Source organism: Sesamum indicum, linkage group LG3 (genome assembly GCF_026168435.1).
Source record: "Sesamum indicum cultivar Baizhima isolate 11 linkage group LG3, ASM2616843v1, whole genome shotgun sequence".
NCBI classification, from domain to species: domain Eukaryota; kingdom Viridiplantae; phylum Streptophyta; class Magnoliopsida; order Lamiales; family Pedaliaceae; genus Sesamum; species Sesamum indicum.
The window spans coordinates 29,303,232-29,325,522 of NC_142659.1; the positions used below are offsets into that span (position 1 = coordinate 29,303,232).

Consider the following 22,291-nt stretch of genomic DNA (forward strand, 5'->3'; position numbering starts at 1 on the left):
TCGGCATATGAGTGGCTGGGCCTACTGCCCCAATTGACTGATTGGAACTGGCCCGTTACTCTTTTGCTCGGCCCAAAATCCTGCCGATTATTTTGGGCCAACACAAATCTTTCTCACCTTTCACTTGAAACAATATATTAATGGAGAAAAATCGGCAAATACTGCGAAAATGGCGTACCTCTCTATTCCTGCAACAGCGGGTAACCCCTCAGCTTCTTTGAATTTCTTCAAATATTCAAACGTACGGTTCTTCCCCAAATCCCGTCCTGATCCTCTTCTCTTCACAAACTCAATAAACAGTAGGAAGATTTCTAGGAATGGCGGAAATCCAATTCTATTGCAGTGTACAAAATTCAGCTCCCCCACGTTGTTCGTATCAGAAACAGAGAGCGAGTACGAAACAGAGGAGGAGTATAGTTCCACTGAAGAATATGCAGAAGGGGAAGATGGGACAGCGCCAAGAATGGTGGGAAATGGGCAGACGCCGCTGCCGGTGAAGCGGCAGCGGCGGAGGTACAGAAAGCAGTACCCGGGTGAGAAAAAGGGTATAACTGAGGAGATGAGGTTTGTGGCAATGAAACTGAGAAACAGTGGCAAAGTCAAGAGAAAAAATAATTCTGCTGTTGATGGTGAGAGTGAGGAGGAAGAAACGGGAAATGAGGGTGGGCAAGAGGATAATCCTAAGGATGGCGAGACATGGCAGCCTAGCATGGAGGGTTTTTTGAAGTATCTGGTGGACAGCGAGCTGGTTTTCAGTACAGTTGAACGCATTGTTGATGAGTCCAGTGATGTTTCCTGTAAAGTTCTTCCCCCTCTTCTTTTACTTCTTTCCTTGTCAATCAATCGACTGTCCTCTATTTTATGACTATCATTTTGTTCAATTGTGAAATTGCAACTCGGAACTTGGAAAATTGTTAATTGGTTTCCAGAACATGAAGTTCTAATCTTTTCTTATTATGGGCATTAATCTGTACTACGGTTTTATATTGTGATTCCAGATGTTTACTTTAGAAAGACAGGATTAGAAAGGTCAGACTGCATTTCCAGGGATTTAAAATGGTTAAGTGAGCAAGGTAATGTGATTCCAGAGCCTAGCAATCCTGGAATTACATACGTGCAATACCTGGAGGAGCTTGCTGAGAAGACTCCACCGCTGTTTCTCTGCCACTTCTACAATATTTATTTCTCACATATTGCCGGTGGGCAGGTCATAGCTAAACAGGTACTTTGCGTTCTTGTCTTGGTTCTGATATACTGATGGTTTTGTTATTTTAAATATAACGACTACCTAGTCTCATAGTGATCATGTTAGCTCTTATGTATTTTACTGTAACATGGAATTTGAAACTGTTTGGACAACTGAGGATGAGATTGTAGGATATGGAGAACAGTCTCCTCTTGATTTGTATTCCAGGATAATTGCATAGATTTCTGTATTCTAGTACAGAATCCTCGGCTAAGATTTTCTTCTGCCTGCTATATAGGATTTGCAATCTGTAATTACAAGTTAAGGCTTTCTTGATCAAAATGATTATGGTAAGATATAGGTCTGATTGCTTTCAGACAGAAAAGTTTCTAATCCACAAACTTTTTTGGGCATCTTGCTTACATATTATGCGCATTGCATAGTTATAATTGTTTTGGGTTTTTATTTTAGCTTAAATTGCTATTTACTAGGTCTCAAGGAAGCTATTAGAAGGAAGAGAACTGGAGTTCTACAGATGGGAGGGAGATGCAGAAGAGTTGTTGAGAGCGGTCCGTGAGAAGCTTAATGCACTTGGAGAGGTAAACATGAGCGGCCCTTTTGTGACTTCCGATGCTTGTGGTATGCATTGGCTAACGCTTGCATCAACTTTTATCTTGCAATTATTTTGCAGCACTGGTCTAGGGATGAGAAAAACAAATGCTTAAGAGAAGCAACAAAAGCATTCCGTTTTCTGGGGCAGATAGTGCGGTTGATCATACTGTAAACTAACAAGTTACGTGGATATGCACCTTCCAGATGGTGAGTGACCATAAAGTTTTAAATCTCTTGAGCTCAAATCAGTGAGACAAAGAAGATTTGTTTGGGACCTCCCCAGAAATCGCCAATCTAACTCATGGCGGATTCCAGCCACAAACAATTGATATTGCTCATCGTCATTTAGCTATTGCATTTTATTTTTCATGTTGCTGGTCATATATATAACTAATTTATTTGTTGTTTAGTATCCATTCCTTTATGACATATCATATTTTGCTACTCTTTTCAGAAACATGTTGATATAAAACTGACACGCTTGCATACATATTAAGCAGCTGTAGTGTATTGTGCCATCGCACAACATGCCTTCTCTTCTGTTCCAATGAATACATAGATACTTTTTAACACTTTCATCTTCTCTGAAACCGTTTGATCAATGAATGCCAATTTGGCATTCTTTCTTGAGCCTCCTATTCTCTTCCTTGTACTACTGGAAATTATTGAACTTAAAGTTGTAATACTAATGATGCTACTCTGGTCTCCCCTCGACGCTGAGGGCTCATCGTCTTCTCTTTGCTATCTGATGGTGTCAGATCTAGACTAACCATCTTTCAGTAAAATATTTATTTGTTTTTCTTGTTTTTAGTCCATGACCGGGTGGAGATTACTGCAGCGGCAAACTCGTCTGCGTCCGTCTGATTTTCTGTTGATCCACTGGATCACTGCTAATCGACACATAGAACAGGAGCTTGAGTCTCATCTTACAATGTGGCGCAATACTTTCTGCTTGAAAATCTTCCACTGCAAATTAATAGCTCAGAAGAGTTGAAGCATGAAAGATTTTCAATGGAGACCTTGACCAGAGTTGCAGGACTGGATGAATAGGGTGTAGAAAAGAAGACCGTTGCAGAGCAAACAGGAGTGGAGTATCGAAACCAGGACTGACTTAGATATGACAAATACTTGAATATGTGCCTTCGGTATTTTGCTAACTGCTGTCCAAAACCATATCGATCAAGGAGTTACTGGCCCATTAACAGATGCACCTTCAGGTTTTGCTGTATGTTCAACAACAAAGTGGTCAACAATTCTAACCGTGCTCACAGGATCCTGCTGAGGTGAAACAGACCGCCATTTGCTTGGAAATTTTCTTCTGTAGCTGAGGCTGTGTGGCAGTTTTGACTCACAGTCCCAACTCGGATCCAACTTCCACGCCTTTGGAACCTGCAAAAATGCGTATAAACTGGTTGAACAGATAGGAAAGACACTTTGAACTCTTGCTAATTCTTTGTTTGGACCTTAGATTTCTATACACAAAGGAGAGTATCAAACAGGGTAAAGAGAGATTGCTCAAAGCCAAAAAAAAAGAGGCCCTCCTAGCAATCAGAACCATCCACTTAAATAATCAGATTAAAGAGTTTACATCATTTATCCATTAAGTACAAAAATTTCTTACCTTATCTACTGCAAGGGTGAAAACTTCAAGATCACCTTTGCTGGTTATGTGGAACCGTGTAAATGATTTGTAGTTAGCAATGCGGAGCGACGAGAAAGCTTCATCAAAGTGTATGTGAAACCAATTGATGCAGATATAAAGATAGCTTCCAAAAATCAATGAGACAATGGGAGTTGAGAAAACCCAGAAATAAAGGAAGACGGAAGCATAGTATATGACGGCCCCCCCTCGTGAGAGTGAATCCATCCCATTCTTGCAGATATTATTCCTTGTCACAGCCATGACCTGAAACATTGTATTCCTGGAGGTCAGACAAAGAGAAAAGTGCCGGGAGAAGAACATGGCCATAGGACATGCTTACCTCAGGGACATCGAATGCAGACATAAGATACTTAATGCATGCTGGATAAAGGCCAAATGTCCATTGCTCAATGCGTGCACGAAGGCCTGTTCGGTCAGGAAAATGCTCGCTCTCCACTGATCGATACCACTCATACAGAGTGTGGTAACCTGCGAAAAAAGTTTTAAACTGCGTATGACAGATGCAGGGAGGGAAAGAAACACCTATTATGCTCAACGATACCTGTGTTTTATCATAGAAAGATTACACTCACCTGAAGTTGCCAACAAGTTGTGCCTGATGCATGTGTCAATGCCCAATTCCAAGAGCAGCATTAGGATCAATGCAGCAGAGAGGTGTGCAGAAACATGTAGAACGCCTATTATTACTTTTCTCTTGCGAGAGACTTTTGAAGGCACAAAGGTGATGGCGGCAACTAACAGAAAGAAAACAGCTGCAGGAGATACATACGAGTGTCCAAGCATATAGATGAAAATATCCCATATTGTGCCTAAGAAGCTCTTTACATTATCACTAAACGTATCGTCCTGTAAGATGTGGTCTAGCTTACACTACAAGAGAAGAGAAAGTAATTAATCATCTTTTCATATACTTAAAGAGAGTGTTTGCAAGAGCTTATGCTTTTAGAGAAATGGTCAATGGTCATCTCTGTGGAGAAAGTTAGAATTTGTTGAAGAATACAAAAATTAGTGTACCAAAAAAAGTGAGAATTAGAAAAAAGCTCGGGAGAGTTGGGAAAAAATTGACTTTTAAGAAGAGCTTAATTTGATAAAAGACAAGTTTAACCCCATATGTAATAATTGTTATAAGGAACACAAAATAGTAAAAAATCATGTTGAATTTATTTAAAAAGAAACCAAATTTGTTAGGAGCATCTGAAAGCACCCCTCTAGGTGTTTTTAGCTTTTGATCTAAAAGTTATTGATTTTACAGTCCTAAAAGTCTTGATTGCTTTTCCAAACGCTCAAAAAACTATTTTTTTTTTTTTTTACAAAAAAAGCTGGGTGAAAAAACAGTTACAGACACTCCCTAAGTTTTCTTGACATGTAGTTAGATGCCTTAGATCATCATTGATTCGATCACATTACAAATCATCCAGAGCAACACATCAGCCAGAAGTTACCTGCGGAAACACAGAAAAGGCCAGGATGAAATATATAATGCCGCCAATGAAATCAAACTGCCAATTTTTCTTCCGAAACTTCAGTATATTTCCAAGAGCAATCTGCAACCAAATTATAAAACAGCAAGAAATAGGATAAGAAAGGAGGTTCACATCGGCAAAAATGCAAATTATAATACAGTTTACATACCCTGCTTGAGTCTTGGAAAGATGGATAAGATGCCTTGCTTTCATAAGGTGTCCCATACAAATACTTAAAATTACGAAAAACATGAGTTGGATGCAAAAAAGCCCCACCACAACCGTTAACGAGCAAATGCTGCACGTACACAGGCTTCTCCAATGGAACATAAGAATGACGCATGTAATGGTGCAAGTCTCCAGCTATTCGGAGCTTACACCTCCCATTTAAATGGTCGCGTATCAGGTGTGAGATGTTCTTTCCTGTTACCAAGTTCCAGTACCAATCAAGAAGCCAACTAGGTTCATGAGTCATGATGATCACAGAATCATAGTCGCTGACCTGAAAAAATAATACACAATAATAAATATTCACCTTTTTCGAATCAACAAAAGAGGACAACAATATGCATATTGTCTTATCCTATGTTTGCTTTATAATGCCTAAACTAACACAACAAACATCATTCATAATTGCAACTACTGTATCCAAAATATAAGGAATTATACCTTATCCTTAATCAATTCAGAGAAGAACTTGAATTGGTAGTCATCAATATCACAATGGAGAGCAAGATCAAGACCAAAGACCCACCATCCCTTTGGCAGCTGAAGGGCAAAATAGCTTTTCTTTTGGGGCATAAACCACCCACCCAACCAGCTCTTGTGACATATATACCGCATAAATGTCTGAAGCCCATCAAACCAATCTGTTAACCAGCTAAAGAGATCAACTTATGTTGCAAAAACTAAGATACTGTAGAGCAATAAACACTTGAAACTGTATGGTGAGACCAAGAACCAAAACTAACCATGATTTCCAGGAATGAGGAAGCACTGGGGGCCGTCATACTGCTTGAGTGTTGGAAACTCACGAGGCAATTCAGGTTTATTTACAGCAACATGCTCCTCGTTATACCAGATGGGAGGCTGAAGAGCGTATTCAAAGGGACGAAAAAGACGGCTCTCGTAGTTATATGAAGATGGATTAGGATACCTGAAAGAAGATAAGGCTTTTGCTTAATCGGTTAACCAAAGCCAAGAGAAGACTAAGGTAGGAAGAGAAGTGGTTGAGCTTACGCAAGATCGCCCCCAATAAGGAGCAAGTTAGCACGTGGCAGTGTAATCAGAGAGTCTTTGTTCCGAACCCGAAGTAAAGGCTGAGCAAGAAGTCGTGCCACACTATAGGAAGAATTTCCCCCGTCACCAGTATCAGCCATAAAGTCAAACCACAGTTCATCATGTTCGCTAAACTGGTCGTACAGAAGATCTTCTTGCTTAGCACCATCCTCGACCCTGCTCATTGCAGCCTAAAAATGAACCAATGGCATAAAACGCAGGATTCACCGGAATCAATATGGAATGATAAAATAAAGATAGTAGCATACTGTATATTGCACGACTATGTATTGTGATGAAAACTAGTGATAGTCCACAAAAAAAGAACATTTAGTTTCTAACGGAGTAGAAAATGTCTGAAACACATTCTTGCAACTGTTTTACCTCCATTAGATTCTCAAATGAGAGGGAATTTACCCTTATCATAGATAGGTTTCAAGTAGATGGTGAATTGTGATTGAGCAGGGAACAATAAACATACCTGCATCATGCGCATGTCAAAACGTCCAACAAAAAGAGTTACTGATACCATCAGGTCAAAAACTGTCTTGAATAAATCAGCAGATGTCCTACATAATGCCGGGAGAATATAATGATTGATGCTGTCCATCTCGCTAAGAAAGATATTGCTATGTGCTTATGTATGTGAGAATCTGTGTGAGTGAGTGAGAGTGAGAGGAAAGAGAGAAGTACCCTGAGTACCAAGGAACCATATCCAAGAAGTCAGGCTTCATTTGCTTTTTCTTCAACTTCTCAGATTCATTTTGTGACACAGGGTGAGTAAGAGCCCATCTGTTGAATGTAGTTTTCAGCGATTACAGAAGATTGAACAAAAAGGGACATTTCCAGAGTATAAGAGCAGAGGCTCAATTAACTCTCACCCTGTTGATCTTTCCACAACATAATTGGCAATGTAGAGGCCTATAAAAGTGGCCCATAATGAATATATAGGTGAAATCTCATCTGGTGATTCCGCACAGGAGCCACCGCTACAAGTCAACTGAAAATGCATAACGCCAACACACAATATCAGCTTAAGATCATTTCAAGAATTGATAATGAAAACATTACAACATCTGAAAATCACACCTCGCCGTATATGACCCATTTGGACAAAAAGGGATAATCGCTAGCAGAACCAACTGGAGCAAACCAAGATTTGCAAACTTGATCTTTAAACTCATACACGCGAACGAATTTCGCAAGCCATGAGAAGTGTTCGTCCTTGTTCCACCGTGGAAACCAGCTCCAGTGCCTCTTTTCAAGTGTCTTTTCTCTTATAATAGCAAGGTTGCCACAGTGACTATAAAATACACAACATGCTATACTTATAACCTACACAACAATAATGCCAGAACATAAGAACCAAAAATGATGGGTTTAACTCAGCATGTGTTCTCAGGACTTACGGCACAATTTTGAAGAATCGTCAGGATTGCAGGTCTCCTCCCAGCCACGCGAGCGACAAGGCCAATGTACCAGAGGCCAATGAATACAAAATGGAAAACAAGAAGAAACAAGACGGAAGATACGAATATAGTTAAAAATAAAGAAAGGTTCATCCTCATATCAACTCCCATCGACTGAAAACTGGGAAGATGATATAGTGCAGCCACCAATATCCAGGCAACATACCTGCAAAATCGAACATACCCTTTATAGAAAGGTTACATGGATGCAACAGAAATGAATAAATTAAAGAAACAGGGCTTACCACCGACTGAAGTTAGAATAACTCGGTGTGATTGTTTTCCCTATAAATGGAGAAGAAAAGAAATAGAAGAAACCGAGCAAACAGGCGTACATTGACCACCACTTAACATTGCTATCCAGCTTCAGAACAAGAGTATGCATATTATCTGACGATATGAAAAATACGCAGCCTAAAATAACAGCAATAACCGCATGCCGTGAATGCTCATGCGGGTATGGATACGTGTGAGTGAAAATAGTCCTGACTGTCTCCATATTTGGAATATCACAAGAGGCTGTTTGTCAGAACCCACTGAGCAATCTTGTTATATTTCTCACTTCTCCTGATTCAGAAATTGCAGGGGTCTTTGCTTGCATGAAACAACTGCACAACAACCAAGACTAGCTCTTGAATCCTGTAAACACACTTAAATGATAACATAACCAACAATAATGAGATGGGAGTGATCATACATGGACTTTTAACACAAAGGAGGCAAATTCACCTAGCTGTCTGAATATGGTGTTATCCCTTATTACACAATTAATACTCCCCCAGAAAGATGCCAGAACTTCCAAGTTGCCATCAGACAATAGAAACATATGGAAATCAGAAAATCAAATACTAATGGAGCAGAAAATCCATCCAGGAAAAATAACATAAAGAACAACCACAGACCCTTATTCAACAAGGCAGAGAAGCAGTGTAAGCGATGACTAAGAAAAGCCCAGAAATAAAATAACCTAAATTAGGTTTACAACATAGTATTGAACAAAAAGCAAACTAAACATTACATCCCACAAATATGACACTAAACTTCCAACCCCTCTTTAGAATTGCATGAAAATACAGCTGATAATTTTACGTTGCATTTGAAAGACAAATTCCCATAAAGACTGGAGCGGAGAAACAATAAACTACCTGACCGAAGGATCAAGAGAGAGATAATCAGAGGAAGGATAAATCATCACCGAAACCGATGTAAATATCTATGAGAATTGCGTTCAACGAACCATTTGTAATAGATTGCGCTCCCACCCCTCCACTCTCCACACTCCTTCTCCTTGAATGAATTTCTACACTTTTAAAGATTTCCGGAAATGGGTTCATTCTGTTTTCTGGGTTTTTTCTCCATTTTCATTTTATTTTGTTTGTTTGTATTTGCCTCTCCCGAAGTAGCGCCAAGCGTGCGGTTCTGGGACTGCTGGATTTTGTTTCGAGTTTTCCGAGGTTCGTTATGAGTTGAATCCATGCACTTTTAATTGGTCTTTAGGAATCTTTTTCGGAAAATTCAAGAATCACCCCTAATATTCTTGGTATTGCTATTTTACGCCCAATATATATTAGAAAATTGCATAAAAAGGACTATACTTTCGCAAATTAGCAAATAATTATCATCATTTGGGGGGAGAAAGATAAAAAGAAACCATTTCGTGGCAGTTTGATTCCCGCAACGAATTTAATTCAATCTTTTTTTTTTAATTTCATAAGAAGAACTAAAATAAACGACTTTACATTTTCTTTTAAGCGAATTGAATATAGAAATCTTAAATAATGTGAATTACACAAATTAACAGTACCAGAATCTATATCGAATTGAAACTAAACACGTATGCATATCAATTAACACAAAATTAGAATGATTTCTTCATATGATATTTAATTAGTTAATTTATTAAAATATTGATATAATCATATCATTAGTTGTTGCAAAAATTGGAACTAGATCAACGTAAATGCTCAACTATGGGGAAGCAGAGGCCTGAGAGCACAACTTTTGGGCTGAAAAATGGGCCTCAAAGCCCAATATTTGACCACTACATAACAAGAATCTAATGCTTGGGCTTATTGCTTGTGTTTTGGGCTTGGGCCCAAATTAAGTAGTGTTTGAGCCTTAGTACTTCGGAGGGACTGTAATGTCTCTCACCAACTACAGAATTTTAGGTGTTTGATGATTAATTTAATATTTTTTCAAAATAATTTCATGTATATATGAAAAATCCATTTGGGACAAACAAATTATTGATTTTTAAATATTTCTTGTATATTTTATAAGATAATTAAAAAATAAACTATTTTTTCACCAAAGAGTGAGCAGTACCTAAGAGCACGCCCCGAAATAGCCCGCCAAATCCCATCATCGTATTTTCTACTAATTATCTGAATTGACATATGTTGAAGGATCATTTCATTTAAAAGTTTAAACGTTTAAAAAAGATAATCATGTAATATATAAACAGTTAACACGCTCCACTCCCTTAAGTTTATGCTGTTAGACAGAAGAATTATTAAAATATTTAATATCTTAACACGTTCTCTGAAATTTAAACTGTTACAAAGGAAAATTATTAATAATATGCTAAAAACAATGTTAGATAAATTCCATTTTTGCAATAAACCTTATAACTAATTAATGTGGGAGATAGAGATAGAGAAAAGGGGCATATTGGCACTATTACAATGACTATGTAATAATCATGGTACACCCAAAAATCATAGGTCAAAGAAAATTTAAAGGGGGTTAGGTTTTCATCATTCATGAAATATTTCTCCCACTTTTAATGGTGAATCATGTTCGTGCATGTGCCCCTCATTTCTGCTTTACAAATTGTTTGGAGACTCTCTCCACCGTCGATCTCTATTTCCGCTGCTCTGGCCTAATTTATTTTTTTTCAAAAATCTGTATATATATATATATATATATAAATTCCTAGTTTGTATTAGATTTTTCTGTTTTAAATTTATGAAATAAGGTATTTTATTTTAAAAAAATTATGATCTTGATTGTTTGATGAAGATGTAGTATTTGGCTATGTAACTTAGTCAAGACTTGTTTGTTCTTGCATCTAATTATAAAAAAAGATTTATAATTTATAACATATTAAATCTTATTTTTGAAAAATATATGTTAGTAATAAAAAAATTTATTATTATTATAAGTAAAATCAAAGAATGTACACCACATTTTTTCTAAAGAAGTTCGTAAAATATAGCATTTCTTATTCTAGAAATTTGTAATCTCATGCTGGAAGATTCTTACTTAAATTAAATTTGATTGAATGAAATTAATCGCATGATAAGTATGACATATTGTCATGTGATTGGTTATATTTATTCAATTGTGCACCAATCACATAGCAAGTGTAATATATTTATCATATAATTAATTCAAATTTGATTAAATACGATCCGAACTAGAATTTCCTCTCTTGCTCAGAAATTTTAACAAATACATCAATTCGGACCAATCACCAAGCAAGAAATAAGTCGGAAAAAAACCATTACATTTAGAGCGTATATAACTAATTTTGCTGGTCGATTATGATCTTCGTATTTAACAAATATATATATACACATATATATATAAACAACATAAAAAAGAACTTTTCATTGTTTCAAAAGGACATATATATACGCAACTGTCTCAACATTTCTTGTATGAGAGAGTTTCCAGGTTCTTGAAGATACCCTTAACCAATATGGACGGAGGGGATGGTTTGTGAGGGTAGTGCTCTTTAGTTTCAATCGCCTTCATAATTGCCCACGATTGTGATTTGAGCCAAGTAGTCGATGAATACTATGCCTATGTGGAAGTACAACAGCAAAAGCTGCCCAGTTGCGATCGATCTTCAACAGTGCTCATCAATTTGAGTGGTGGGATCCAACTTCCCTGACATTGGGAGCCAACCAGAAAAACATCATTTTTCTTCACGAGTCTGCTTGGACAAGCCTGGAATTACTATTGTTCCTCAACCATCACTTTCTTGTTCCAAATCTACCTACCTACACTTACACTAAGCTGTCGGTACATCAATTTTCTCTTATGTTGTAGGTCATTGTTAAGTCCCCAATCACAAATTTTAGTTTGCATTGAGTTGGATCACAATTAAATAAATTATATGATAAGTGAATTAATGCACTTAATATATTAATGGGGATATATTTAGCTAACTCAATACTACAATGACAAAATATTCAATAAGTTTTAAGATTCAAGTTTACTTTTCCATTCGGATCAAGCTGCGCACTGGCCCAACCCGACTTGAGACCCAAAACCAATTTTGTTCAATGGCTTCATACTTGGGAGTTCAAAAGTCGGGATAATGACAGGTGGACCCATACAAGTAAGAACATTGGCCTTATAAATACTTGAAACTATTTCGGGCAATGATACGTCATTGATTACTGAATTTGACAGTAACTTATAAGCTTTCCTTATGAGTTTCCGAACTCGTAAACTGATTTAAACAGAATCTTTGTTGAAGTCACCGAAGGAGTCTAACAAGTTTCTTTCTTCTTAGGTCCCAAAACACGGGATCTGGACTAAATACATGAGAAATAAGTTAAATACAACTAACCGGCAAAAACTTTAATGAACCAAAAGTTCTCCTAAATGGAGGGGGCAACTTGACTCCTAAGCTTTGGAATTTACATCCTATCTGTCTCACTCTCACAAAATATAACTGACGATTGGTCTTTTACCAGTACGTAATGAATGCTTTGCTCCAATTTACTGCTGTAAAAACATAGATTATGAATTACTTTTTTTATTTATAATCAAATAGTGTCTTAACAAAATAAATAATTATCAGGCTAAAAATGAATTGGAAGGTCTGAGCTTATTATTAGAAGTTCAGGGGCGGACTGCCATTTTTTGGAGCTTTTTGCCCTTTAATTATCATTTCACATGGCGTAAAATGCTATTCACCCTTGTAATAAATATAAATGTAATAACATTTGCTGTACATGTTTTATTAGCATCATGAATCATGAATTAATTAGTCCATTTATACACACACTCAGCACACAATAAAGATAGTTAAATACTAGTAATCAAGTAAATGCATTTTTGGAGGCAAAAATCACAATCTGTAAACAAGAAATCAGAAAGAAATTTCCAAAGTTGGAAATGTGCCGAAAAAATCCTGTTCATCTCTCAACAACTGGCAGCAGTGTCTGTACATTATGTGCTTTGAATTAAAACTGTGGCCAAATGTAGAGGAAATCGTTGTCAAAACAAGGTGTTAATTAGAGAGCTAGGAAGCATACTTAAGAAAAGAGATGCAGACAGTGATATTACAGGTGTACCTAGCAAAAGTTGACTATGTTAAGCGTATCTTCAAAGTACCATGAAAAATTCTTATATACATGTGTTGTTAAGGTCTGCCACATTCACAGAATCTACCATTTCTTGCAACCTTTTACTGTACCTGCACCATCTCTTTCTACTCTATAAATACTCACTCCAATAACCCAACCCCACATCACACACATCACTTAATTCCTATCTACCAAGAAATACTTGTTCTTCTTGAATTGATCATATAGCTAGAAAGAATGGCTAAAGCCAAGCTCAACCTTTGCACTTATTCCATTCTCATTTTCCTCGTTTTCTCGTACGGGATTATCCCCACGGAGGAAAGACTACTAGAAATAGAGAAGAACACCAGTTGCTGTTCGATTAATGCAGTGATCAGGACTGCAGGTAGAAGAATGCCTGTCGTCAGAAGCAATGATCGAATCTCAGGCGATGAGTTCTTGGACGAAATTTCACGTAATAAGGTAATCGTGGATAGTAAAGATGAAGAAATAAAAGGCACGGATTTTGCCCCCACGACGCCAGGCCACAGCCCCGGGGTCGGGCATGGTAACGGACCGGCGAGCGCAGGGCCTGAAGAGTAGAGTATATGTCTATATCATGTGATGAAAGACCTAAAACTGCATGTAATTATGTTAGATATGTAGCATATATGCATGAAATAAGTACTATGGTCGATGCCTCGATGGCTAGTGTTTGTGGTATTTGATTAGGATTTTATCTCTGGTTCTAGCTAGTATTATTTTCTAGTTGTACTATGTTTTATATCAATTAATTAAGTTTGAGGTATGTAAATTTTATTATGTTTTAAAGTAATTAGTACATTTATCAGTTGTTCTGTTCTTACACAACTTATATAGTTATGACGACTGTTGTATTTTATTTTTATATACAGGCACACCAAATTTTGTAATTTTTTTAAAAATTATACATTAAAGTTTATTTTTTATATATTAAACCCACCGATTATTTTAATTTCACCTGGAATAATATGTGGTTGTGAACTCAATGTAAAAGTATAATTTTTAAGCCCAAAACTTTCACTTTTGAGTTCGTCCCTAATTAGGTGTATGCAAGATATTCGAACCTACGAACAATGGATTGCATAGCCTAAATGAAAAAGAAAACGATGGGGAAAAAAATTGACGGTACGTTTAAATAAATGAATTTAAATTTTGAGAGAAAAATTGAAATGGCCCTATGTTAGAAAATTTGGAAATCTAACACTAACTAACAAATCATAATCAAATTTAGGGTCAAAGAATTTAGAACTAATCCAATATATCAAAACAATTTGGTTAATAGAAATTTAAAATCCATATTTCAAATTTATTAAAATCTTTTTGAAGTGATAATATATATGATTATTATCAATATCTCAATAAATTGAATAATACATATTCAATCAATATATTAATATAATTAAAAATAATAAATAAATTATGATACATTAACTCATACAAAATATGACAAATACCTATACCACGAGTGAGATTCGAATGGGCTATCAATGTGTTAACTCTTACATGGGAAATCAATTTGGCACAAAATTTAAGAGTTCCTAAAGTGAGTTGGGAAGTACAAAATACATCAGTACCAAAATACGAGGTTTCCTTTATATCCAAACACTGAAACCCATAATTTCCAAAATTTCTGCCCTTCTCAAATTTGCTCAAATTGGCACAAAAAGGAAAAAAGAGCGGCTTGCCCCCAACGAAAATGAAATTCCATTCCAATTCCCACTACTCCTGCTAAGTGCTAACTCACATTTATTTTTCATTATTAGATTGAATAATTTATCAATATATTATCTTAAAAGTGTTTACTTTATATTATAAAAAATCAATTTTTAATCTCAAGTTCAATACAAAACATTGATTCATTATCTAAGTGGGTTGAGTTATTCAATTTTGATAGTCAAAATAAATATAGTATAATTAAGGGTAAATTACGATGACTCTCTTGAAATTTGACAAAATTATGAATATTTTTTAGTTGTTTGAAAAATTACAAATACCTCATGATATATGATAAAATTATGTAATTCTTGGATGGTGGTATGAAATTATCAACTTTGCTCTCACTGTAATTTTTTTTAAAATAAAAATTTATAAAAAAAATCAGGCAGGGTGAATGAAAATTTTTTAAAAATTACAAAAAATATTATCTACGTAGTTCATAAAAAATAAATAAAATTATAATTCTTAATTCGCAAGGTCATTTTAGTTGGATCATCGTAAAAAATGGATGGAAACCTAATAAAAACTAAAAGATTGAGTTAATTGTTAGACAACTGTTTAAATAAAAAAAGTGTTGGTAATTTTCAAAAGAATGGGGCGTATTTATAATTATAGAAATTTTAAGAGAATTTGTTATAATTTATCCTATAATTATAAAGTAAAGAGAGCCTTAAAAAGAAAAAATAGGAAATCATTAAAATTCCCCGAAAAAGTAAAAATATAAATACATTCCAATATATATCCCGGACCGAATCCAAACATAATTGTATGCGTCTAAGGAAATGAACGGGTGAGATGGGAGGGTGGTTTCCTGTATCCAACGGCTGTGAGAAGTTATGCGTCATCTCAGGGCTTCCCATGAAAACCTCAAATCCTCTCATTCAGCCTCCACACACCCCACCTCTCTCTCAGAAACTCTTCAGATTCACCTATGCATACAGACATACATACACACACCTTTCCCTAATATCTATCTATCTATATTATATCTCTTTGAATTATCTATCAATTACCCCCCATTAATTACAGCACTCCGCTTTCTGATTGTGGGATTAATTTCTTGAAGATGCAAACGAATAACGGTTCCGAATCTCAACAGAGTAGCTCTAAGGACAATAATATTAATAATAATGAGAGTGGTAATGCCAATAACAAGGTGGTTGCGCCGCCTCAGGTAGTCGCCGCCGTTCCCGGCCAGCAATGGGTTGCGATGCAGTACCCCATGGTAATGCAGCATGGGATGATGCCGGCGCCGCATTACGCCCCGCACTACATGCCCTATCACCACCACCTTCACCACCACCCACCACTACCCCCGCCTCCTCCTCCTCCTCAGCAGCAGCAGCAGAGCGGTGCCACCAACGGAGGAGGATCCAATGGGGAGAACCGCACGATCTGGGTTGGTGACCTCCATAATTGGATGGACGAGGATTATCTCCGCAGCTGCTTCGCTTCCACTGGAGAGGTATATTTGTGAATTTGTCTTATTTTTCTTTATATGTATATATATACACATGTATCTCGTTAAGGAGCTGTGTTCTGTTAATGGGTTTTCGCCGTTGATATTTAATTATTTATTTATTTTATTGGTTAGGGTAGATATGATGGTTTATGAAGTAGAAGTAGGAATAAAGCTGGCGTTTTTAATTTGTTGGAGAAGCGGGTGGTTTAGCTTTGTCATTGATTACTTATAAGACAACCGCATTCTTTTGTCAGGATCAGGATAAGAACGCTATTACCATATATACTATATCTGTATATGATCTGCATTGTGATTTATTTTCAAAGTTAAAAACTTAAACTACAGTGTTCACTTCTGTTTTACTGTTTTATAATGTTGTTATTGATTAACAGTATTGGATACACATTAATAACATCATGATAAATTTTAGGTAAAAGTTAGTATCTTTAGCTGCCAAAATAGTTCTTTTTTAGCATTAGTTATTGCAATTTGATCTATGGAGCTTTTTGGTATTACTAGTTTTGAACTCATATCAGTGCAGACTGCTTTGTTGAGTAGCAGTTAAGCCCTATAATCCTGTAGATTGTGTTTTCGTTTTCCGTTTTCAGTTTTTGAAACAGTAACTAAAGTGAAAAACATGTTTATTTATACGTATTCCAATTGGAATTATACTAATTTAACACCACAAATCAATTATAAAACACAATCTCATTAACTAATCCAAACCTATTCTCATTTCAAACGAAAATCTATACAAAATTGAAAATACATATTTTCCACTGAAAAGTGGAAATGAAAACACAAACACAATAATGTCCACATTTTTGTTCCATTATTTCTGGTTTAAGTCAGCTGTCACCTTGCATTTTTTCTTTTTTTCACTTTGATATATATGATGCTGGTGCAGGTTTCCTCCATAAAGGTTATTCGCAATAAGCAAACCGGGTTTTCTGAGGGATATGGATTTGTGGAATTCTATACACATGCTGCTGCTGAGAAAGTTCTGCAATCTTATTCTTGCCTTGCTATGCCTAACACTGATCAACTTTTCCGTTTGAATTGGGCTGCATTTAGCATGGGTGATAAACGTTCAAATAATGGTTCTGATCTTTCTATCTTTGTAGGAGATTTAGCGGCAGATGTTACTGATACCTTATTACATGAAACTTTTGCTAGTAAATATCCCTCTGTTAAAGCTGCTAAAGTTGTCATTGACGCCAATACTGGCCGTTCAAAAGGCTACGGTTTCGTTAGGTTTGGGGATGATAATGAAAGATCACAGGCTATGACTGAAATGAATGGTGTTTATTGTTCAAGTAGGCCCATGCGCATTGGTGCAGCAACACCAAGGAAGTCATCTGGTTATCAGCAACAATACTCATCACAAGGTATCCGCCGCCAATTCTCTGAAAAGTGCAACTATATTCTTGACTTAGCTTGCTGTGTTAATTGACTCTGGATTTATATCAGGGATTGGTAACTGCATAAAATCCAATTTTTATAGGTTCATTTTAAAGCATAGAGTCAATTGTTCACTGGTTATGTATATAAGTACATATCTTTATATGTATGTATGACCCAGTTGGTTGCAGGTAGAAAGTAAAATAAGACTAGTAATGTGGTAAACCAACAGTTCAGGATTCCCAAGGGGATCAAAGGTGAAGAAAAGGGAATGATAGGACGAGATGACTCTCTTAATGTAGGATCCAGTCAAAATTTCCTTTGCGCATAGGAGGAAAGGAGAAAAGGGATCTCCTTTATGCCACTTGTTCTACATATGAATTATTGGGTAATGATGTGTTTGTGTGAAAATTTCAAGCTGTTTCTCTGCGTTTACCTGAAATGACTCGTTCTTGCAAGCATAACCTTTAAAGATTAAGTTTACCAAACAAAGTGCCAAGGCAATCTTGTTTCTTGCTAATTGTATTAATCAATGACTGGTATCCTACTATGTGGTGGGGATAGTTAAAATAATTTTGAGTTGGTAGAGAGTTGAGATTGTGGGTACAGTAGTTACTTATATGTTGGTATGTCCATTTTTAATTTGAATAATATTGTTCTGATAGGTGGATACTCAAATGGTGTCTCAGCCCAGGGTTCGCAGGCTGATGGAGATTCTGTGAACACAACAGTTGGTTATTCAATCCATTTTACTTTTCTTCTTCTTATTTCTAGAAATCTTTTGGCTAACCTATTATTTCTTTTAGATTTTTGTTGGAGGACTTGACCCTAATGTTACTGACGAAGATCTCAGGCAGCCTTTCTCACAATATGGTGAAATAGTATCAGTGAAAATACCAGTTGGAAAAGGATGTGGTTTTGTTCAATTCGCTAACAGGTAATCCACTAGTTAAAATAGCCCTCATTTGTCTTAAATTTATATATCGAGCTTTGGTTTGCTAGTTTAGCTACAATGTGATGAACCTGAATACATTTTGACAGAAATGATGCTGAGGAGGCCTTGCAGCACTTGAGTGGTACAACAATTGGAAAGCAAACTGTGCGTCTTTCTTGGGGACGTAATCCGGCAAACAAACAGGCACCAAGTCTTTTCACCTTCTCATCACTTCTCTATTAGTGTCGCTTCTGTGTACATATGTTTATGAACCCGAGCTAAACTTTGCAAATTCAGCTTATTACTCAGTTTTCTATAGACAAACATTATCTGAAAGAACTTCGTTTGTATTAACAATTTGATCATAATCAGAGGTGAAGAAGCTGTAAGTTCGTTTCAAGATAACTTGTACGCTAAATTAGGTATCAGATTCTTCCACACCAGTTCTAGGCTGATTAAAGCCATCAAAATAGTAATACTAAGGAAGTTTAACAGTAAATTCTTGCTCAAGCCAGACCGAACTAATTATATAACAATTTTAATCTAGTCGTCGTGTAACTGGCTTGGTTTTGATGAATGCAGCCTGGGCTAGATTTTCCCATATATACTCTTGCAGTTGTAAAATATATGCTGTCTCACATACTTTGCTGCTTTACTTATTCTTTGCTCTATTTTGCAGTCAAGAACTGATTATAGCAATCAATGGACTGGGGCATACTATGGGGGGCCTTTCTTTGATGGCTATGGATATGCTATGCCACCACCTCATGACCCCAGCATGTATGCTGCAGCTGCTGCTGCATATGGGGCTTATCCCGTCTACGGGACCCACCAACAACAAGTCAGCTGAAGCGCTGCCCTAAGAGAACAAGGACGTTTGCTGAATCTGGAGCACCACATCGCATGCTTCACATCTCCGTTGTGTGCTTGGGTGTATAAAAAAAAAAAAGAAAATTAATGATCCACAACAAATGTGGAGCGGAACTGAATTTTGACCTAATTAGGTAGCTCTCTAGGAAATCCAGCAAACATTTGTTTAGAAGTGTGGAATTTGACACAGAACTTCTTGATTGGAATAAATGCTCTTCCAACGATACTGCGCTCGACATGCTTGTTTGTTTTATATGGTTTTGCCCCGACTTCTTATGCATATTGGAATTTGGAGCTAGAGCTCCTGATTCAGCTTTTAGTTTTGTTCTGTTTTCTCTTTGGCAATGTTAATAATGCAGGTTGTCTAGAAACCTCTAAAACAACGAGGTTCTTGCCCGTTGAGATGGTGGGAACTGTCTGCGGTTGAAACGAGGAAGTAGGAAAATTCCGACTAGAGAATGCACTTTATGTTCAGCTCTTTAAGTAGGTGAATTCCGCGGATGACGTCGCCTGTTTTGCTTATTATCGATTCCCTTCATTGGATTCTCTTTGTTTAAGCATTTCTAAATTCCATTTTGTTCAATTTAAAATTTTCAAAGCCCGATCCAGATATGCTTATTTATTTTTTGACGACACATATAAGACAAGTACAGAAAATATGACTTAAAAGTTGTTGTTTATGGCTACCCAGTGGAGCTGAGGAGGCTCTTTGAGTATGTTTACACATATGTTTGTTTGGGGCAAGAAGTGAGGACCATATTAGTAATTGAAAGCTGGCGAAACCAAATCCAAAATGCTAGCAGACAATGACAAGTCTATATCTTAAAACCTTCTTTATACTTTATTCTTTCTCTGTTTCTTGTTTCTTTTGCAGTTTAATTAATTTCCCTACAAAGCTTAGATTACATTAATGGGATCAAAGTGGTGTCTGATGCATAATCTGTCTAGCAGCAGACAAGACCAACCAGGTGGTCTTTAGCCATCAACTCATCATACAACTAATCCCTTTTCTTTAAACCCTAATCCGGGTTTCTCCTTTTTTTCTTTTCTTTTTTGGGGTTAGGCTCTGATACTTAATGTTGAAATAGAGATTGATTCATCACCAAAAACACATATGTGCTCGACTCGTCTATTACAACAAACTCAGTTCGTCTAATCTATATATAATAGAGCAAAAATATTGAGGCTTTCTAAGATAAGAGCAATAGAAGGGCAAGTTGAGCTTATACATAATTGTCTTCACAGAAATTTATGATGATCACTACCTGAAAATGACACTTCACCTATAAATCATTATTGCCTTAACTAATAATTATGTAATAATAATTCACCTTTTTCCTTATTCAAGTTATTAAAAAGTTCTTCTAAAACAGTAAATTAATTAAAATCACATTATGATTTCAATTTATATAAAATATCAATGATAGGTAATAGAACAGTGCTACATATTAATATAGTTATGTGATTTTTACTTCACCAACTAATCAAAATTTATTGGCTATGTTGAACACAACTTATTAACAAGATGTATTGAATACTGATTTGGAGGGATTTTGGGGTCATGAAATCAATTCATAATATATATATATATATATATATAATCTTGACTGATACGGAAATCAATCATTAATGATCAGATCTTCCCTTTCAAAGATTAAGAAATATTCAAATTTATTTTACTATTTTTCTTTCTGTCAAGATTCTCATTTTGAAGAAAGAAAGAGCAATGAACTATTATCAAATCATCATCAGTACGTAACAACAATTAAAAAAACAGAAAGTATTTGTATGTTGATTGGGAGTAGTTATTAATTAATTAGATATTTGATAATTGTGGGTGGATGAATTATTATTATACTTGATATAACTAAGTTGTTGAAGTTTTAAACACGTCCCTATATTAACAAATAATTACTAATTAATAGTTAATCGGGGCATGCACGTACATGCTCATGTCTTCACTCAATTGTCAATTCTAATAAATAATGGCCTCACTTTGATCTAACCCATATCTACTGCCAATTATTCCAGACATGCTTCGACAATTAGGGTACACCATCAATTTTCAGATTTTTATATACAACAAATATATGATTTTTTTTACATAATTAAAAATAAAAAATTTATAATTATAATTAACACGACTCCATACATAATGACTATTGTTTCAGCAACTGAAATCACAATATTATAAAATACGTCATTTATATACACGAACATATGTGCTATTTTTTTTAGAAATTAAAGCAGTTTATGAATTTAATGATCGCTTGTACTCGTATTATAATATGACTATAATTTTGATCGATCGATGATTATCGAGGAAAATTTCAAGCGGGATATGAAATTTTATAATAAATATAATTATTTTATTAATTACTCATAACTATATGTAGAATTATGAGAATAATGTCACTCTTTTCTTTAAAAAAAAAAAATCTTTTCAAAGATATAATGAAATTGTAGAGATGGAGGGGTTAGCATGTGAATGGCAGAAGAAGGCAAATGGCTTATGGGTTTTAATTAAATTAAGAAAAAAAAAAAAAAGAGGGATAATATGACAAGTGGAAAGTTCCAAGCATTGTTTGGATTGCCATTGATTTTCCTGTTGAAGCTCTCAGACTACTTTAGTTGGGCAACCATGTTATGTAACCAGCTTTTTGCATCCACCACACTAACCAAACACATGTTTTTTTTTTTTTTTTTTCTAAAATTAATTATTTTCTTTAATTTTATATATTATAATTAAATAGTAGCTCAAATGAAATCAGTTGTGTTTTTTCATAAAATATTTTAACTAAATATCATTAATTTCTTTTTACGTTTCATCAGAATTTTGATTATGAATTTATTTTATAAAAAATATTAGTTATGACTTTAGATATATAAAAT

General features: G+C 35.6%; 4 protein-coding genes across 6 annotated transcripts; 3 read left to right on the forward strand and 1 right to left on the reverse strand.

Moving 5' to 3' along the window:
• The first annotated feature begins 132 nt into the window (after positions 1 to 132).
• HO2 (heme oxygenase 2) lies at positions 133 to 2,852 on the forward strand. Of its 2 annotated transcripts, XM_088878930.1 has the most exons (5): positions 133 to 797; positions 999 to 1,222; positions 1,678 to 1,785; positions 1,878 to 2,005; positions 2,610 to 2,852. In XM_088878930.1, exons 1-4 carry the CDS (start codon positions 170 to 172, stop codon positions 1,968 to 1,970), a joined length of 1,053 nt encoding a protein of 350 aa, XP_088735056.1. In that variant the 5' UTR covers positions 133 to 169; the 3' UTR covers positions 1,971 to 2,005; positions 2,610 to 2,852. The 2 variants fall into 2 exon arrangements, with proteins under 2 accessions (XP_088735056.1, XP_011074459.2); XM_011076157.3 differs by lacking the exon at positions 2,610 to 2,852 and having other exon boundaries at positions 137 to 797; positions 1,878 to 2,227.
• Positions 2,853 to 2,970: 118 nt separating this feature from the next.
• Positions 2,971 to 9,099, reverse strand: LOC105159184 (uncharacterized). 2 transcript variants are annotated; one of them, XM_011076155.3, is made up of 16 exons: positions 8,817 to 9,099; positions 7,917 to 8,279; positions 7,612 to 7,837; positions 7,292 to 7,537; positions 7,084 to 7,202; positions 6,896 to 6,994; positions 6,684 to 6,771; positions 6,164 to 6,393; positions 5,896 to 6,080; positions 5,594 to 5,793; positions 5,094 to 5,426; positions 4,904 to 5,005; positions 4,034 to 4,331; positions 3,781 to 3,929; positions 3,420 to 3,704; positions 2,971 to 3,187 (listed from the first exon to the last, which is right to left on the reverse strand). In XM_011076155.3, the coding sequence occupies exons 2-16, from the start codon at positions 8,168 to 8,170 to the stop codon at positions 2,978 to 2,980; spliced, it is 3,024 nt and encodes a 1,007-aa protein (XP_011074457.1). In that variant the 5' UTR covers positions 8,171 to 8,279; positions 8,817 to 9,099; the 3' UTR covers positions 2,971 to 2,977. The 2 variants fall into 2 exon arrangements, with proteins under 2 accessions (XP_011074457.1, XP_088735055.1); XM_088878929.1 differs by lacking the exon at positions 8,817 to 9,099 and adding an exon at positions 8,369 to 8,803.
• Positions 9,100 to 13,232: 4,133 nt separating this feature from the next.
• Positions 13,233 to 13,577, forward strand: LOC148788863 (carboxy-terminally encoded peptide protein). The gene has a single exon (XM_088878164.1). The coding sequence runs from the start codon at positions 13,233 to 13,235 to the stop codon at positions 13,575 to 13,577; it is 345 nt and encodes a 114-aa protein (XP_088734290.1).
• A 2,006-nt stretch (positions 13,578 to 15,583) lies between these two features.
• LOC105159186 (polyadenylate-binding protein RBP47-like) lies at positions 15,584 to 19,623 on the forward strand. Its single transcript, XM_088878560.1, has 6 exons — positions 15,584 to 16,197; positions 17,102 to 17,582; positions 18,261 to 18,325; positions 18,402 to 18,532; positions 18,637 to 18,733; positions 19,209 to 19,623. The coding sequence occupies exons 1-6, from the start codon at positions 15,799 to 15,801 to the stop codon at positions 19,377 to 19,379; spliced, it is 1,344 nt and encodes a 447-aa protein (XP_088734686.1). The 5' UTR covers positions 15,584 to 15,798; the 3' UTR covers positions 19,380 to 19,623.
• The last annotated feature ends 2,668 nt before the right edge of the window (positions 19,624 to 22,291 follow it).

Coding starts and splice junctions, on each gene's coding strand:
- HO2 (XM_088878930.1), top strand. CDS start 170: ATGGCGTACCTCTCTATTCCTGCAACAGCGGGTAACCCCTCAGCTTCT. Junction 798..998: donor TGAGTCCAGTGATGTTTCCT/GTAAAGTTCTTC, acceptor TTGTGATTCCAG/ATGTTTACTTTAGAAAGACA. Junction 1,786..1,877: donor AGCTTAATGCACTTGGAGAG/GTAAACATGAGC, acceptor ATTATTTTGCAG/CACTGGTCTAGGGATGAGAA.
- LOC105159184 (XM_011076155.3), bottom strand. CDS start 8,170: ATGGAGACAGTCAGGACTATTTTCACTCACACGTATCCATACCCGCAT. Junction 6,081..6,163: donor CTTATTGGGGGCGATCTTGC/GTAAGCTCAACC, acceptor ATCTTCTTTCAG/GTATCCTAATCCATCTTCAT. Junction 4,332..4,903: donor CCTTTTCTGTGTTTCCGCAG/GTAACTTCTGGC, acceptor CTTCTCTTGTAG/TGTAAGCTAGACCACATCTT.
- LOC148788863 (XM_088878164.1), top strand. CDS start 13,233: ATGGCTAAAGCCAAGCTCAACCTTTGCACTTATTCCATTCTCATTTTC.
- LOC105159186 (XM_088878560.1), top strand. CDS start 15,799: ATGCAAACGAATAACGGTTCCGAATCTCAACAGAGTAGCTCTAAGGAC. Junction 18,326..18,401: donor GAGATTCTGTGAACACAACA/GTTGGTTATTCA, acceptor TATTTCTTTTAG/ATTTTTGTTGGAGGACTTGA. Junction 18,734..19,208: donor GTAATCCGGCAAACAAACAG/GCACCAAGTCTT, acceptor TCTATTTTGCAG/TCAAGAACTGATTATAGCAA.